The 16,523-nt window shown below is 41.8% G+C and overlaps 2 protein-coding genes across 3 annotated transcripts in view; one reads left to right on the top strand and one right to left on the bottom strand.

Moving 5' to 3' along the window:
* Window positions 1-1,145: 1,145 nt before the first annotated feature.
* TTPAL (tocopherol (alpha) transfer protein-like) lies at window positions 1,146-9,108 on the top strand. 2 transcript variants are annotated; one of them, XM_009326715.1, is made up of 6 exons: window positions 1,146-1,594; window positions 2,319-2,512; window positions 4,410-4,520; window positions 5,272-5,469; window positions 6,753-6,796; window positions 7,625-9,108. In XM_009326715.1, the coding sequence occupies exons 1-5, from the start codon at window positions 1,156-1,158 to the stop codon at window positions 6,762-6,764; spliced, it is 954 nt and encodes a 317-aa protein (XP_009324990.1). In that variant the 5' UTR covers window positions 1,146-1,155; the 3' UTR covers window positions 6,765-6,796; window positions 7,625-9,108. The 2 variants fall into 2 exon arrangements, with proteins under 2 accessions (XP_009324990.1, XP_009324989.1); XM_009326714.1 differs by lacking the exons at window positions 6,753-6,796; window positions 7,625-9,108 and having other exon boundaries at window positions 5,272-6,649.
* A 403-nt stretch (window positions 9,109-9,511) lies between these two features.
* SERINC3 (serine incorporator 3) overlaps window positions 9,512-16,523 on the bottom strand; it is a 7,508-nt gene continuing 496 nt past the window's right edge. Inside the window, exons 2-9 of the mRNA XM_009326713.1 lie at window positions 16,173-16,366; window positions 15,163-15,242; window positions 14,315-14,452; window positions 13,287-13,456; window positions 12,459-12,549; window positions 11,876-12,053; window positions 11,222-11,449; window positions 9,512-10,468 (exon numbers count right to left, since the gene is read on the bottom strand). Coding sequence (XP_009324988.1) covers window positions 10,330-10,468; window positions 11,222-11,449; window positions 11,876-12,053; window positions 12,459-12,549; window positions 13,287-13,456; window positions 14,315-14,452; window positions 15,163-15,242; window positions 16,173-16,366 — 1,218 coding nt within the window. The 3' untranslated portion in view covers window positions 9,512-10,329. The remainder of the gene's footprint in view (window positions 10,469-11,221; window positions 11,450-11,875; window positions 12,054-12,458; window positions 12,550-13,286; window positions 13,457-14,314; window positions 14,453-15,162; window positions 15,243-16,172; window positions 16,367-16,523) is intronic.

Raw genomic sequence — 16,523 nt, 5'->3', positions numbered from 1 at the left:
GGGGGGGGGGGGGTAATGCTGGAGCTGAGAGGCTCTGGGGGCCTCCTGGCCCCTGTGCCCACCTCAGTGCCAGGAGCACTGGCAGGGCGCAGGGGCTCCTGTGCTGCCTGCAGGTAGACACTCAGGCTGTCAGGGCAGGGGCCAAGGATTTGGGTCCTGCAGAGCCCAGGCTGTAATGAGGTGAAGAACATCCCTGTGAGTGGTCCCGGCACCCCGGGACCTTCCCCGAGGAGCCTGGGGAAGGTGTGGTAGAAGTAAGCAATTCAGATGTCTCTCACTGCAGGAGGAAGCTGGTTATGTGGGACAGGTATTCTGACAGGTGATTCCTGTGTGACACCCAAGAGTGGTACAGTGTGCTCTGAGTGACTCTGAATGGGAGTAGTGCAGGAAAAAAAGGCATATTTTTCCCTTTCAGTCCCAGGTCAAGCTACCCAGGCTCGTAGTTTTATAATTTTTCACTCGTCTCCATCCACTTGCTACTGGATTTGGAAATTCAGCTCCCAGTTCAGAAAACTAGATTAAGCCTACCATAATACCCATGCAGTGCTAGCATAAGAGTCTGTAATTTTCTCACCTGCTCATCCAGTCTGTGAACTGCAGCCATTTCTTATATTCCTGAATTGCTCAAAACGTTCATGTGGGCAGACGTGCTGATCGATGCACATATTTGCCAGAGAAGTTAATGAAAAATCCCAGCTGTCTGGGCTCAGCTAGGAGAGTTTCTCAGAAGAGGCCGTAATTCGACCAAATGTGAGAATCCTGCCTAACTGGGATGTGTTTACTTTGCTTTCGTTTCTAATTGGACATAGCAAATAAATGTTAAGGCAAATTAAATTCTGTATTTTGCAATGAAGCTGTGTAATCCTGTGTTGGTTTTTTTTTTTTTATTTGGTTAGGTTTCATCCAAGGTAGTTTTCTACCTGCTATGCAGGATAAAGAGATTAGAGAAACTGCACTTTCTAATCCTAGGAAGAGAATTAAAATGTCTGAACTGTGCTTCTGGCTGTAGTGCCGGTTCTTGGAAGGGCAGTCTCCTCAGCCGGGAAACGGAGGGATATAGGACATAATAACTATGTAAATAATAAGTATGCTTGTTAGTCCGTAGGATTGTTTGTCATGTGTAGCGCTTGGTTTTTGACAGATTCCTGCTACATTATGTCCGGAGACAGCGACTGCACCAGGACAAGTCCATCAGCGGGGACTCCATCGGACAACGAGTTCTTGCCAGGTCGGCCAAAGTATGTTTGCTCGCTGTCTCCTGAGCTCATTACCAAAGCCCGGGAAGAGCTCCAAGAGAAACCTGAATGGAGGCTCCGTGATGTGCAGGCACTCCGAGATATGGTGTGCAAAGACTATCCCTCCCTGGGGACCTGCCTGGACGATGCTTTTTTGCTAAGATTCCTCAGAGCCAGGAAATTTGATTATGATAGAGCACTTCAGCTTCTGGTGAACTACCACACCTGTAGGAGGAGCTGGCCTGAGGTCTTCAATAACTTGAAGCCGTCCGCAATAAAGCCTGTCCTAGAGTCTGGTTTTGTCACTGTGCTGCCTCGTCTGGACCCAGAGGGACGCCATGTCGTCTGCATCCGTCCAGGTACTGAAACGCATGAATGTCTTTGTTCTCTGTCTTCGAGGTGTGTCTGGGCCAAAAATCTGTTTCCTGCTCTCCTGTGAACAGTGGTTACCTACACAGAGTACGTGGGTTCTCTTTGAAATTTGAAAAGCTAACTTGTGAAGGGACATGTTTGTCGTTAGCCAACGTTATACCAGTTCCTTCTCCTGTGTCAGCAATACTTGCAGTTATGTCAAAATGAAAATGCAGTGAGGTGGGTTGATGAAATATTAGGTGATGCAAGAAAAAGTAATGTGTAGTAACTCAAACTGAAACAGGGCTGCTGACCTACAGTTAGGAGCTTGTAATTTGTTTTGACAATAAATGGAGAGAGGAGCCTATGGCTTTGACTCCCCTGTACACAATCGGAGCCTTCCGTGTGCTTTTGGTGCTGCCAGGCTTGCTGTAAATTTGTCTTCATTCATTCTCTTCTTTTCCATTTACCTGCTTTCTTTCTGAGCTGAAACTGCTTCTAATAAGCTGTGCTGGGTGGAGAACGGGGTTCTTAAAACCATTGCCTTTGCTCCCTGAAGTAAACACGAGTTGCCATTTTATCTCTTGCTTAAGAAAGGCTGCTCTGAACTAGGACTGTGGCTATTAAAGACTAACTTTTAAGAGTCCAGGAAAATAGAAAATCAGTTTTTGGAATGTGTATTGTTAGCTTATATTTACTCTCCGACTTACCATCCATGTCTTGTAACCTCAGACAGATGGACACCCAGTAATTATCCGATTACTGAGAACATTCGTGCCATATACTTAACGTTAGAAAAACTCATTCAGTCCGAAGAGACCCAGGTGAATGGAATTGTAATCCTGGCAGACTACAAAGGAGTCAGCTTATCTAAGGCGTCTCATTTTGGTCCTTTTGTAGCCAAAAAAGTGATTGGAATTCTTCAGGTAAGACCTGAACTGGTGGGAAAATAAGCTTGTGCATTGTAAATGACTGCTTCTGTGTCTAGAGTTCTTGACTATGTCACCAGAAACTTAAGCGTCTTGGCTTTTACTAGCAGAGTTAAAACATGTCTCTGCCCAGCCAGTTTCTCACACCCTTGCCAACTTACCTCACTTGCCCTTTTTTGACTTTTGCATCCCTAAAACTAAACTTGCATTAGAAACGCAAACTTTGAGTTGGAACAGAAAAAAGAAGTTCCACTAGGTAGTGGCAAGGAAGAGAGTGAGCAGTGAATTACAGTTAGAGAGAAGACACCGTTTTTCCTGAATGCTGAGGAGTGGCTCATTATTTAAATGGTTCCTGTCAGCTGAGATGGAGCTGACCGCTGGGCAAGTGCAAGTTCAAGTACTGCTGCAAGAATTTTGCAGAGAGGACTTTTGAATGGGTGCGATTTGAGGAGGATTTCCATCCACTCCCTGAAGGAAGAGAGGCTTCTTCAGCATAGGAGGCAGCAAAAGAGACAGTAAGAAAAAGGATCTCCGACTAGATGTTTGGAAGGAAAATGATGGAGAGCAAGTTAGAGCAAGGGTGTAAGCACAAGTGGAGTTGTACAAAACAGGGAGGTGAAAGGAGCGAGGAGTAACCTGGCCAAGTTGCAGGAAGGTCTGATGATTTTACGTGATGTTCTACCATGCTATCTGGAGGAGTGAGATGAGGAAGACTTCTCTTGAATGGGTTCGTTTCCCCATTACTTTTATTCTGGCCTGAGCTGGTTATGTTCTTTGTTGTATCTGTGGGGGGAGAAGGAAGGGTAGGGGGAATCAGGGGATTTTTAAGGAAATGAGACTAGTGAGTTTATGAATGCCTACGTAAGAACTCACTCCTTTAAATTATGACCTAAATGTGTCATTTAACTGTCTGAGCCCATATTTAATTTGCACAAATAAAGTGATGAGTGTCCTGCTGTTATTAGTGGAAGCTATTCACAAAACAAAAGCTGAACTTGTCAAAGGACATAAAGGTATGGGTGGTGTATAAATGTGTTGGATCAAACTTCCTGAGCTGCATCTCTTATAAAGGTGAGCTAATTCACCAACCTTCATAAGGAGAAAAATACTCCTGCAGTGCATGTTATCTGCTCTCCACTCCAAGCATTGACTGCTTGCTTTGTGTATGTAGAGCTGGTTATAAGGGAAAGAAACTTCACTGTGGCACGTGAGACCTTAATTGCTGATCATGAGCTTTTGCCTTGGAAAAATGATTCTGCAAATGAATTTCTCCAGCAGAAATCCCATAACTAACTGTTTTAAATTGTCTTCTATAGGAGACACTGTGTGTTCTGTTGGCAGCACAGCCTGGTTGTCTTTTGCAGTTAGCATGACAGAATAGTTGGAATGGCAGAAAAATAGTGATACTGGAATTCTTCCTTATATAAAAACACATTTTAGAGTATCTTGGGCACCAAGTCTTGTAGTTGGACACACCGTTACAACCAGCCTGCTCTGGCTCTGAGCGTGGTGCACCCCTCAGAAGCTAGGGTCATCACTTTGTAACTGCATCCTTATCAGGCTTGGGAATACCCGAAGGACGGTGATTACCCAAGTGTCTTCATCAGGGGAGATGGAGAACAGCATAAGAAATGTAGATTTACTGACAGTAGTATGTTTCTCGATGCAAGGTTTTCTTGTCTCTTGACTTTATTTTTATGCTCACAGATCTCATCCTAAGACTATTCCCTCTTACAAGGTGCATTTCTGTTGCCATATTGGTTTATGTTGTTACCTCAGATGAAAGTTTGGGAGCCAGTGGGTTGTGCTGGCAGTCAGTCTCAGGAGATTTTAAAAAGAGAAAGATGGCAAATGTTTTTTAAACTGCATTATAAAAATCTTCTTTACCCTTCAGGATGGATTCCCCATTCGAATAAAAGCTGTTAACATAATAAATGAGCCTCGTATATTCAAAGGCATTTTTGCAATCATCAAGCCTTTTCTGAAGGAAAAGATAGCAAACCGGGTAAGGATTTGTGTCATTTTAACATTAATGTTTGTAAGTACCTTGCTTGGCCGCTGCAAGTAAGAATTGTTGAAAAACCTCACAGCTAGAAAAATGTTGGTGCCATTTACTTGATCTAACTGGTCCTTTCTGCTTTAATTTTTAAAAATATGCCTGTTGGGACCAATTCTTCATGAGAGAAAAGCTTTGAGGAATTTAATATTGGCATAACATTAGCATGGATCTTTAGTACATATGCTATGTATTCAGGACACTAATTCCATCCCTGGGGTTGGATTATCTTGGCAAGTAACACTTTGTTTATGAGGTGGTGTCGCAGGAAATCTGTGTTGCTCCTTCCTTGCTCTTCTTCCTTATGCAAGTGTCCTGCATGGCACTAATATTCTCGCCATAGGACTGGATGTAGTTGCAAAGGATGATGCTTTTTTCCACCTTTTCCACAAGGTTAAGTACTTCCAATCCCATGAATGAACCTGGGGACAAGTTGAATTTTGAACCTCTGCACAGACTAGGAAATGTCAAGTCTCTCTTGCTGGGATTTAAGCTGCACTAGGCTTGGATCGTCTCCAGGCTTCTCTCACTAGTGTGTCTAGCTGCACCTGCCCAATGTTGTATGCTGCCACTTGCCCATAATGACATCACTTCTAAAGTTTGCTCTTTAGCTCAAAATAAGCTTGTTAGCTGATTGTTTCAGTAACTTGCTGTAAAGTGTTTGATATGCACTATTAAAGCTCTCTTTTGCTTTCTTCAGTTTTTTCTCCATGGCTGTGATCTCAATTCCCTTCATCAAAACATTCCTCCAGTGATCCTTCCTGAAGAGTATGGTGGTACTTCAGGGAAGCTGGACATCTCCGCATGGAATGAGCTGCTGCTAGCCTCTGAAGAGGACTTTCTGCATGATTTCTCACAGCTGGTTCTCCCGTGTGACAGCTCTCCCCATGACATGCTAGTGAGTGGGGATGCTGATGAAAAGCAATGTGATGATTCTCTGCGAGGCATGAAACCTCAGCTCTATTACTGTTATTAACAAACCAGTGAAGGGAAGTTTTCCAGCACCGTTAAGATCTGTTCTGCTAGGTGATGATGTGAACTCTGCCTTACTCCTAAACCTGCAGTTTAGGAACAGACTGCTGAGGCACTTTACACTGTAGAACCAAAGGAAGCTGAAGAGGGCACAACGGGGGCAGGGCAGAGTTCGGGGAGGATAAAGGCAAAGAGCACAAGTTATGTAGAATACTTGAGGCTCATCAGCCTCTGTGTGAATGATGCCTATTCTTTCTAATGATAAAAAAAATACATTGCAGGATGGTAAGCTTGATTGATAGTATCTTATCCCCTCCCTGCCCAGGTGAAAAGTGACAATGATGATTTACTAGTTTTGTGACCATCCCTTCCCCTTCCGAAAACACCAGTAATCCAAGACAAGAAAATTGCTTTTGAACCCTGCAAAATGTAGTTCTGTCAGTGAAGATTGCTTGAAACCATAAAAGTCAAACTTGGCCTGTCCTCTGTCACTTGGTTCAGACTGTGAGTTGGCATTTCTGAAATATCTCAATGAATATTTGGCTTAAATTAATACAGAGCAAAACTCTCTTATCCATGAATATCAGTATGGGGATCATCTCTGAAACTGCCTCACAGTAGGAAGAACTATAACTGGTGGATTAACTACTACAACATCTATACTAAGGCTTATTATAAACAGATGCAATCTTCGTTTTCAGAAAACAGGAAGTTTTTCAGATCAGGTACTAAGCCTTGTGATTGGATACAGCTTCAAATAATGAGGTTCAGGACCAAATAAGAAAAATGTATGTCAGCCACCTTCCCACATTATCAGTTGTTCTCTTCTTCAGCTGGTTGTGAGGAGGAATTCGGTAAGTAACTCTTACAACAGAATTTGTAAGGAGGCTTTGTAGCAGTTGGCATATGATGTATAGAAGGCAATACTTCATGTAAGACAGCAAGGTGCTTCTTTAGCTTGTTACTTTGGGCAGAATTTGAGTTTAAGTCTGTGAAACCAAATGCAGACAGGCTATTTGAAAGCACATTCTTAAATTTCCTGGTATTGTAGCATTTTGTTCACTGTGCTTGTTGGCTCTTTTGTGAAAAGTTACAACTTTATTTTCAACTCTGTTGACCTCTTTTGTCTTTGGTTGTCATGTTCCTGTATGAGGTTAGACTTTAATCATCTCTAATATTTACCTGTAGCTTGTATGCCTGTGTTTCTAGGTCTTTGTCTAGAGACAGAACTAAGACTCCGATGTCAAATCAGGGTAAGATACCTATGTCTAAATAAGCTGTTCCCACTCCCCAAGTTCAATCTGTTTAATGGTCTTGAATTAGAACTTAACTGTCAGCATACTGTTGCACATGTTTTTCTGCACTATAATAGTGTGGAGATGGGAAACCTCACTAGGACCAGGAAAGCACACCCAATTACTTCAAGGTGAAATACTTCACTCTTTGGTGACAAAGAACATCCCTTCTAACTGGAGACTTCTCTAGAGCACTTTCTCTGGATGAAATCTTTATTTAGTGCCAAGTGTGATTATAGGTACCAGTTATGTTTATGTAAATAGAAAACTACAGCATCTTGAGGATTTCAGACATTCATTTTTCAAAGTGCCAAACTCTGTTTTGAACGTCTGCCTTCCTCTCGATCCCCCTACAGCATGATTGCACTGCCAAAAAAGACTCCTCTTCCACGTAATGACTTCTTGATCTGGCAGCAGACCTCATCCTGGAACTAGGGGGCAGCAAACGCCATACTTGTTGTCCAAGCATTTTAAAAAGAAACTGGGTATTGAAAAGGGGTAAACCACCATGAAGCTTTTTTCTGGGTGGTAATTCAGAATTTGTGGGAGCAGGGAACTCATCCCTTGAACTGTTTTAGTATAAAGGTGGGAAGAGATTAATTTCCCTCACTGAAAGCATCCGATTTTTTCCTACCTTTATAAGTCAATTCTTGCTCTTCGTTGACAGCTGTTACCTTTAGTGCAGGAAAAAACCCATACCATTTTCAGCTACTTAAAGTAAGGTAAAAGAGTACTGCTAGCAACTTCCTCCTCATTTGTGACCAGAATGTGCTGCATGTTTTGCAGACTAATTCAGTTCTTTGTGCCACCTAGCAAGACAGTAGCACACAGCACCAGGACTTAGAAAGGTAAGTGGCTGCCCATGCTGTTTAACTGCCGGAACGTAGAGACTGGTGTTTATGTTGTTTTAGTGCCTCTTAATTCCAGCCACAATGTACAATTTAAAAAAAAAAAGTAGGATGGACCATTTTTCCTAGAGGTGAAGGCATGACTGGTATTTGATACTCTTTCCTTAGTTGTGCTGCAGGGTTTGCAGTGGTGGTATTTTGATAGTTAACCTGTAAGAACAGCTACTTTGATCCCCTTATGTAACTACTAGAGAGGGAGGTTGAATAGTCAAAATTCAATTCAGTGTCCTTCAAATAAAAAAAAAAATCTAGTGGTGTTCAGCAGAAGGCTGAGGAACCTCTACAGAAACCAAACCCTTTTCAGGCTTTTGTATTCTCTTGCATGCCTTAAATAGTAGGCAAACTAGATCCATCTCTCCCTCCCCTTTTCTCCTCTCCTCACAGAGAAACTAAGAATAAAGCATATGATTTAAACATAATAATAAGGCTACATTATCAATGCTGAAAATAGCCCGTGTTATGCCTCCAGAAATTCTTTTTCCTAAAGCTGGCTGCTGGGCAGTTGTCAGGATGCTTGAACTAAGCCAGGCTTACTTTTGTCAAGCATCTAACTGTTACTCCTAATTTGCTCTTTCTTGGCTTTAGAACTGAGACAGAGAGAGTTGCAACTTTATTGAGCTGTATCTCTACCCTTTTTTTAGGTTTGTAACCAGCGCTTGGCTTGTCTTATAGAAAGCACGGCTGTCTTATATGCGCCTGACTACTGAGCTGAGAATGCTCTTTCAGCTTTAGCGCTTACTAGCAAAGAAATCAGTTTGTTCCCAAGATTTCTCATGTCAGCATCTGAAAAATAAACACTCGTTTTAAGTATAGAGTCTCCTTATCTGCAAAATAAGAGATAGGAAAAGCTTACAGGGAGTTTTTTGTTTGTTTTTTTTTTTTTTCATAGCACTGAAACTGATCTGTGCTTTTTTCCACTTGAAATAACTTTGTTTCCAGAGGTTATATGCCTTGCCCAGTACATAAGCCATCCCTGCCAAATCCAACACATAATAAGGAAAGATACTTGAACTGCATTGGGCAGCCATGGCTTTTGGCATTAAGCGGGACAAAAGGTAGCTGCATACTGTACATAAAAGTACTTGAATTTATACTCTTGCAAATGGGTGTTACAAACCCTGAGGTATTTTCAGGAACTGGGTGAAGTATTTTTTTGTTAAATCTCACTTTGGCATGAGTTAATCATAGTGTTATTCAAACTAATAATTTTGCCTTCTGTTGTATGTGGGCCTAGAGGTGTTGGGTGGTTAAGTGTACATCTTATTTTGACAAAATTTATTTTTATATTGCATTTTATAAAATGGAGTGGTCAAAATGTGTAATTTTATGATGCATGACTAGGTGATTAAACACACTGTAACAGCTGCTAATTTGATATTTTAAATGTTTGCCTTGTGTTGTCTTGGGGTGTCTTATTGTAAAAGTCAATAGTGACATATACTTAGTTCCACACTAAACACACTGTTGCAACAAACTATAATTGCCACAGCCTTACATTAGAAAAAGGTGTTGCTTCCTTCTGCAGAACTAAATTTTACTTGAACAAATCTGCCTGAGCAGCTTCAAGGAATAGGATCTGACATTCAGAGAATCCCGTGGAAGATGCTGTTTGTTTCAAAAGAAATATAATATGACTTACTATTTGCTGTATGGAGAAAACATCCAGCTGGACACTGCAGCAGCTAATTAGCATTTTAATCGTTGTATGTAGTATTTTGCATTGGAGAATAACTGCTGCTTCTTGACGCTTCTCAACAGAGCTGTGACAGTTTCAGTAGTTAGTCTGCTTTATTCAAATGAGTTTACAGTGCAAATGCCTTAGTGCCAATAATAATCATTTCATGTACGTTATTTTTATAAGCATATTAGACAACTGAAATCAATTAGAAGCTCTATTTTTCCCACCATAATCATAAAGTAGTTTAAGCTAGTCATACACTTACCACTCAATATTTGGCAAACGTACTAAAAAAGAAGTTACCATAGAAGTTGCCTCTTAGAAAGGGCAAGTTTGTTCTTAACAGGAATTAGAGTTAACCAATTTTTCAACCTCAAAGTTCTGCTCTTTTGGTGAGGAATAAAGGGGGGGGTTGCCACAACACAGGAAGGTTAAGTATAATTTAAATAAACTTTTGCTTTAAATAAACTTTTGCAGTGGAATGTAGAAATCAAGTAGCATGGCTTACACTTCCAGGAACTGAAGTGTCAGCATACTAGTGCATTATGCTGAATATAATTGTTCTTTAAAATATATTACTTCTTATTTAGCTAAATGTTACTTCTATTCAATAGAAAGGTTGTGGCTATTGGACAGAACAGATATTTTCTTTTGTGCTTTCCAGCACAGCTGTAGTGAATTTTAAAAATGCAGCAATAAGATAACACGACAATGTTAAAATAGAAAGATAACTGGTAATAATTTTGATTCTGCATCAAGCATTATGCATCACGTAACTTTCTATCCACTTGCATGTTCTTATTAACATAAGAAACAGTAACATACTATAACTAAAGCAATACATGAACATTTTGGCTTTCAGCAAAAAGTTCCCCACTTCTGTAAGCTCAGACAGGTGCAGTAATTTAACTGAAGTCCCTATTAGTAAGGACAAGAGGAGCCACTAGGGTCCAAAGATAGAGAAGGAGACAAACCCAGCTGGAGGTTATCTTCACCCACACGGCTGGCCACTTACTTGTCATTGTTTTAAAATCTGCATCAGGGCTAAAAAGTAAAGAAGCCAGTTAATAGATATAGAAGGCACCTTCCACTATTCCTTGCTATCTCTCATATGAATCTGAAGGTAGAACGATGATTTGGGACACTCCAATGCAAGAGCCTTTGTGGGAGGAGTGTGGTGAGACAACTAAACCAGGAATTTCCTGGTTGCATATGTTGATGTGCTACTCCTAAAGGAAATCTTTCAGTGAGCTATGCAATAGGCTCCTGATGGCTGCTGCTCTGTAAGCATATTTGCTAATTTATACAATACAGCAGTCTTGGGGAAAGCAGTTGTAAGCTGCAGCAACAAAGGATATGTCCAAGTGCTCCCAACAGATCTAGGAAATCATATCTCCATTTAAGTGGCATGTATGGCTGTCCCTGCACATCTTTCCCAGGGTGAAGAGCCAGTAACATTAGGCTGGCCTCTGACAAACTTCCCAGGAGGCCACCCTAAGCCAGTTTGGTATGTATCCTTCCTGCTGCTTGCGTATCTGAAGGACGGTCACCACACTTTCTGCCCTTGCAGCTGTGAAGCAGTCCACTAGGACTACAGCTGCTGATCTTGGCTTTTTCTACAGGTTTTTTACATCTCATTCAGCAACACAAAATTGAGAAGGCACAACTCCAGTGCAACTGGCATAGGGACAGCACTTTAACCAGCTGGGCAGGAGTAGCCTATAGGGCAGGAGTCTCCTGTCCACCTAGAAACACTGTCTGGTATGTACAACCCATCACTTTCTGTCTCGCTCTTACCTGTACCAGTTTGTGAGCGTCATCATGATGTAAAGGGAGGCAAGGAAGAGCATGAAGTGAAAGAAGGTGTAGCTGTACTGAACACCATCCTTCTCATTATCCATGACACGGCGCACTTCTCCTTCCTCTGCAGCCCCACTGCCTGTTCCCACAGCCTCCTCCAGAATGGCACTGTCACTCCCAGACAGTGTCAGCTTGTTCACCTGGCTGTTACTTGAAGAGCGAATGCTGCAGTGTAACCCAAAGATAGACGTGGTTAAGAACTCCCTCTTCAGTTAGCTATGTTTGCTAATAAACAAGCAGCAGACCACAATGGACGTCTGGGACTAGCAAATAACATTTTTCAAATCCATCTGGAAATACAAGGAAGCTCCTCGAAGAGCTCTGTTTTCATCCAAGCTTTTGTTAACATAGTTAAACAGTGTTCCTAGTCCGGATCCCATAACACATTTTGTTCTGTTATCTGAATTGGGCTAATAAAGCCTATCCTCATCCACAAAACAGAACGCAGTTTTATTAGCCATATTTGGGCTTAGGCCTGAGACCGCAGCTGGATATGAGTAAATACAGGTACATTTTTCACTGGACCCAGATTCAAACAAAAAAGCAGACAAATCCCTATTGTTTATCATTTGATAGCAGTGCAGATCCTACCTGGAATACAAGAGGCAAAGGACAAAGATAACCAATCCAACAACACTCTGGGCATCCCACCACTGCAGGGACTTGGGCGGAGCTGGAGTAGCAGGTACGACGGTGGTATTTGCCGGAACAACTGTGGGTGTAGCTATCTGGGTAATGATGTTCAGCAAACTTGGGTTACAGCTTCGTTCTGAGAGGGATTTCGAGGCAGATTAAAGAGAGATGAGCTTTGCCAGCATTTAGCTAAGAAAAGGTGACAGATAAGCTTGCAATTTTTCATTCCCTTTAACTGCTGATCTCTTCAATTCCCCAGAGGCAGCAATGACATGGAATATTTTTCCTTCCTGTGAGCTAGGCAAGGGTGTAATAAACAAATAAAATCAGAATGCCCTGACACTTTTCTTTCCCCTCAAAAATACCCCAGTTTAGTTCTGGAAATTTGATGGTTTCAGTAAAGTCAGCTTTGCTGCCTCACTAGATTTTTACCTAGACCGATCAGCAATCCCCACACAGTGATCTGTAATAACTGCAAGCCCCATCAACAGCTTCTGCTTTCACACCAAAGTATGTTGTTACTCGACAGCCTGTTGCTTACCAGGCTCATTGGACATGGCTGACCAAGTGAGATACATGGTGTAGAGCGTGATAACAGAGGACTGGAGGAGGCCAGAGCGAGGCTGATGTTCCTGTTCAAGGACAGAATAGCAAGCCAAGGTCAAAAGGGCAAGTTCTACCTATAGGTGGATAGTTTCGCCCTACTGCCACAGATTCAACAATTATTAGCGTGAAAAACTTTATTTTTTAGAAGTGCAGTGAGTTTTGTTCTATGTTTAAAAGACCAGAAGAAACTCAGACTAATACAATTTATGCAGTGAGCAACTCAAACATGGAAGGAATAAGCAAACCAAATCCAATTTTTCTGTGCCCAAGACTTGGTTATGGCTTTTTACCGAGTTAATCCCAACTTGTTAACAGTTTTGTAGATATGAATCTAGCATGTGATTTATTTGAGTAATACCAGTTCGGAATTAAGTAACACGCAAGCTTCCTCTCATACTAAACACGCTTACCCATAATTTCAAAGCCACAGTATTAAGCCAATAAATTCCCAGCTTGTTTTGCTTTTCCCTAACGGGTTTCTCTGTTCTGCCAGAACCTTCACCACTAAAACCATGCCAGCAGTGCCCCACACGGAAACAAAGTCCAAAACAATGTTAGCCAAAAAAAGCCTATCTTCAGGAAATATGTCACTACGTAGTGCATTGGTTTCAGAGTAAGATTTTTTTTTTTTTAAAATGCTCCTAGCTAGCATAGCTATGATGATAGCCAAATTTTGAAGTTTTATGTCTGACTGAATTGGTACTACATCCTTCTTACTTCCCTGCTTTGTATGTCAGAAGAAAATAGCAGAGAAAAATAATACCTGAACTTTTGGAAGGGTAGAAACAATGGAGACAGCAATGCACAGGATGATATTAATGCTTATGAAGAACTTGTTCTCAGTGCAGTCATCAGGCTTTGTGTAAAAAACATAGAAAAGCACCACAAAAACCAGCGACAAGGCATAGAACAAGCTTGTACAGGACAGCAGAGCTGGAGGGAAAAAAAAATTAACTGTTACAATACACATGTAGTTTAACAGTACATCTAAGGTGATTTAATGACCAGCTACCACTGTAATGAGACAGTCCCTCTTCCTCACTTGGAAGCCTGGCTCAGAAAACTAGACTAGCAGAACGCATTTCTATTAGGTATGGCTAAATTTCTGCTTTGGCTCACTAAGTAGTGTAGCTCAGAGGGAAGCCGATGGTGCCCTCAGGGGAATAAGACCTGCCTTTCAGCGGCAGTTTAATTGGTTTAACTGATGTCAAGTCACGGTGTCAAAATGAGAGTGCTCTTCGCACACTTCTCATGGGCTATTTATAAGCCCTGAATTCCCCCTTCTATGCTAGAGACCACCCATTTTCATTTCCATTCTGCTACATTCTTTATGAGAAGCTACAAAATGCTGTTGCAGCATCCATAGCTATGAGCGAAGAACCACAACAATTAGCACTTTGTAATTTAGCGGTCAGCTTGGGAGCGTGTGCTGAGGCATGCTTTGTGTTGTACTGCAGCCACTGTCATCGACATAACTGACTTCCTGAGGACCTCGGTAGGGGAGGTGGCAGAGCAAATTTAGAGATCCAGGCTACTAGCTCTGCACTCACACTGCAAACTAGGCAAGCGTTGTTTGTTATGACTGTCAGATCTGCTAATCACAAGCCTAAAATATTTTACATTTTATTTAATGAGAAAAAGGCAACACTGCAGCTATTAATTCCAAATGTTTACAGTTATGACTCAAGGAGACTGTGGAGTGTAATTCTAGGTATGTTTGCAAACTAGTAAGTGATGTTCTGCAGAGTACTGGCCAGCAGAAACAAATCCTTTACAGGTTAAGATTCCTACCTGCATACCAACATTTAGAATTTCCCTCCTCCATTCTCTCAACCCAGTTTTCATTCCAGGAATGAGCAAAGTCCACAAGAAGCACCAGCTGGATAAGAATGAAGCAGAAGGCTCCACAAATACCAATAGCAAACCAAGCTAGAAAAGGGAGCAAGAAAAACAGGGTTAGCTTTCATCATTTGCATGCTACCCCAGTTTAAAAAAATAAAATAAAATAAAAAGCTTCTAATTATACTGCAGACAAATAATGAAAAAATCTGAAACTATATTCAGAAATGCAGATGCTGTTAATCACTTTGGCCTCCATCCTGCAGAAGCATGCGAGAAGTCCCAGCTATTCAAGGGTGCAGCCTATGCTAGTCAAGCTGAGCATGGGAATATTTAGCCCAACGTTTTCCGAATGAACGCAAGCTCTAACACAAGGCATCTTTGCACACATAAGTACCATCATGCCACATTTCTTCGAGGACCAACCACCCTTTCAAGTTCCTGTGATGTGGCCAGACAGTAAAGGTTTCTTGCACAGATTTTTCAGAGACTCCAGGGAAGTATTTAGCACTTGTCAGTGTTCTGAGCTGCCTCTAATCTAAAGAGTGTCAGAAGACTCAGCCCAGTAGCGATCGTGTCATGGAGTACCAAATTATTAACACACACCATCTATGCACTTGAAAAGAGATTGCTTATTGCCATAACTTCAGTTGGTCACCAAAATACCGGATGAACCAAGATACTCTAATGAAGTAGGACAGAAATCTCTGTCTTTTACAAGATAACTGTCACAACTATAGCCTGGTAAATCTGTGAAAAGGTTCATTAAACAGAATTCCATGATGACGTATTAACTGTACCTCTTGTGAAAGGCCCTTCAGGAATGTAAAACGCTCCAACCATGATAGCCACAATGGCAGCTATTTTGAAGAACCAGAACCTTTAAAAGAAGATATAAGTTGAAAATATTGGTCTTACTCTGCACGCAATAGTCATGTTTTACGCGGTCTGCAAGCAGCTTGCTGTACGTAGATGAGTGTCTAACAGAAATTTAAAGAACAAAAAGTTGTGTTCAGTGGGATTACAGATAAAGATGCTGAACGTGAGTCAGCAGCTCATCCTCGCAGGGAGGAAGGCTAACTCTGCGCCGTTCAGCTTGGAGAAGGGAAAAGGGAGATCTAATTGCTGTTTTCAACTGCCTAAAGGGAAGGTGGAAAGACGACAAAACCAGACTCTTCTTGCAGGTGCGCAGTGGAAGGACAAGAGGCAACATATGCAAGTTGCAAAAAGAGAAACTACAATCGGATATTGCAAGAAATTGCACAGGCTGCCCAGAGGGGTCAAAGCATCCCCATCCTTTGAGACATTCAAAACTCAACTAGACAAGACCCCGAATAACCTGCTGTAACCAGGGGGCTGGATCGTATGATCTCCAAAGGTCCCTTTCAAATTAAATGACTCTATGACAATTCAGTCATCCAGCCCAGAACTAACCCAGTTAAATCAGTGAATCAGAAACCAGTTTCTGCTGGATTACTGAGTCAGACTGGCCTGGTGAATGACCCAATGAGCACTAGAGTCGGCGCAAGGATGGCGATATAAACTAACTGAAATCTAGCATCCCTGTGGAAACACAGAGGGGTGCCCAGAGCACCGGCTCCGAGGTTACCCAACCTCCAAGCATTACCAGTACATTGAACATGTTACATAAATAGGAAGCTTTTTAGGAGACTAAAGCTTTACTCTGTATTCAGTTCAAAAGAAACTGGAGGCTGTCAATGTACACGTAAACAATTTGCCACTGTGTTCAGCAAAGAAACTTGAGAGAGGAAACCAGCTGGAAGACGAGACAGCTGGCTCACACACATACCCATTGTGTACCGAGGCTCTTGGATCATTACTTGTTTTCACTTCTATCATGAGCAGAGAGAGGAGAAAGAAGAACACTGCCATGGCAAAGCTGATTCGATAGACAGCTCTGTATCCAACAAACACATCGCAGCTGACAAAGCCATCCATATGCGGTATGCGAGTATGAAGCCCCTCATCACAAAATCCAGGTATCTGAGTAAAGACACATTTAGTTGTGAATTTACGTCTGCATTTGCAATTTCATTCTTTAAGCACTCTACCAGCTAAGGCTTTCAGTCAGCTGTCTTCTGGGAGATCTGCTAACAAAAGACGTTGCGCTCAGCCGGCCTGCACAGACCTTATTATCGTC

Source organism: Pygoscelis adeliae, unplaced genomic scaffold (assembly GCF_000699105.1).
Source record: "Pygoscelis adeliae isolate BGI_AS28 unplaced genomic scaffold, ASM69910v1 Scaffold286, whole genome shotgun sequence".
In the NCBI taxonomy this organism is placed as follows: Eukaryota; Metazoa; Chordata; class Aves; order Sphenisciformes; family Spheniscidae; genus Pygoscelis; species Pygoscelis adeliae.
Note: the sequence above shows the minus strand (reverse complement) of the source record. Positions and strands in the feature narration are given on the sequence as shown.

Bases quoted from the DNA above. Each gene is read 5' to 3' on its own strand.
- TTPAL (XM_009326714.1), top strand. From the start codon at position 1,156: ATGTCCGGAGACAGCGACTGCACCAGGACAAGTCCATCAGCGGGGACT. The intron at 1,595-2,318 runs GTACTGAAACGC...TTGTAACCTCAG, and splicing joins TGTCGTCTGCATCCGTCCAG to ACAGATGGACACCCAGTAAT. The intron at 4,521-5,271 runs GTAAGGATTTGT...TGCTTTCTTCAG, and splicing joins AGGAAAAGATAGCAAACCGG to TTTTTTCTCCATGGCTGTGA.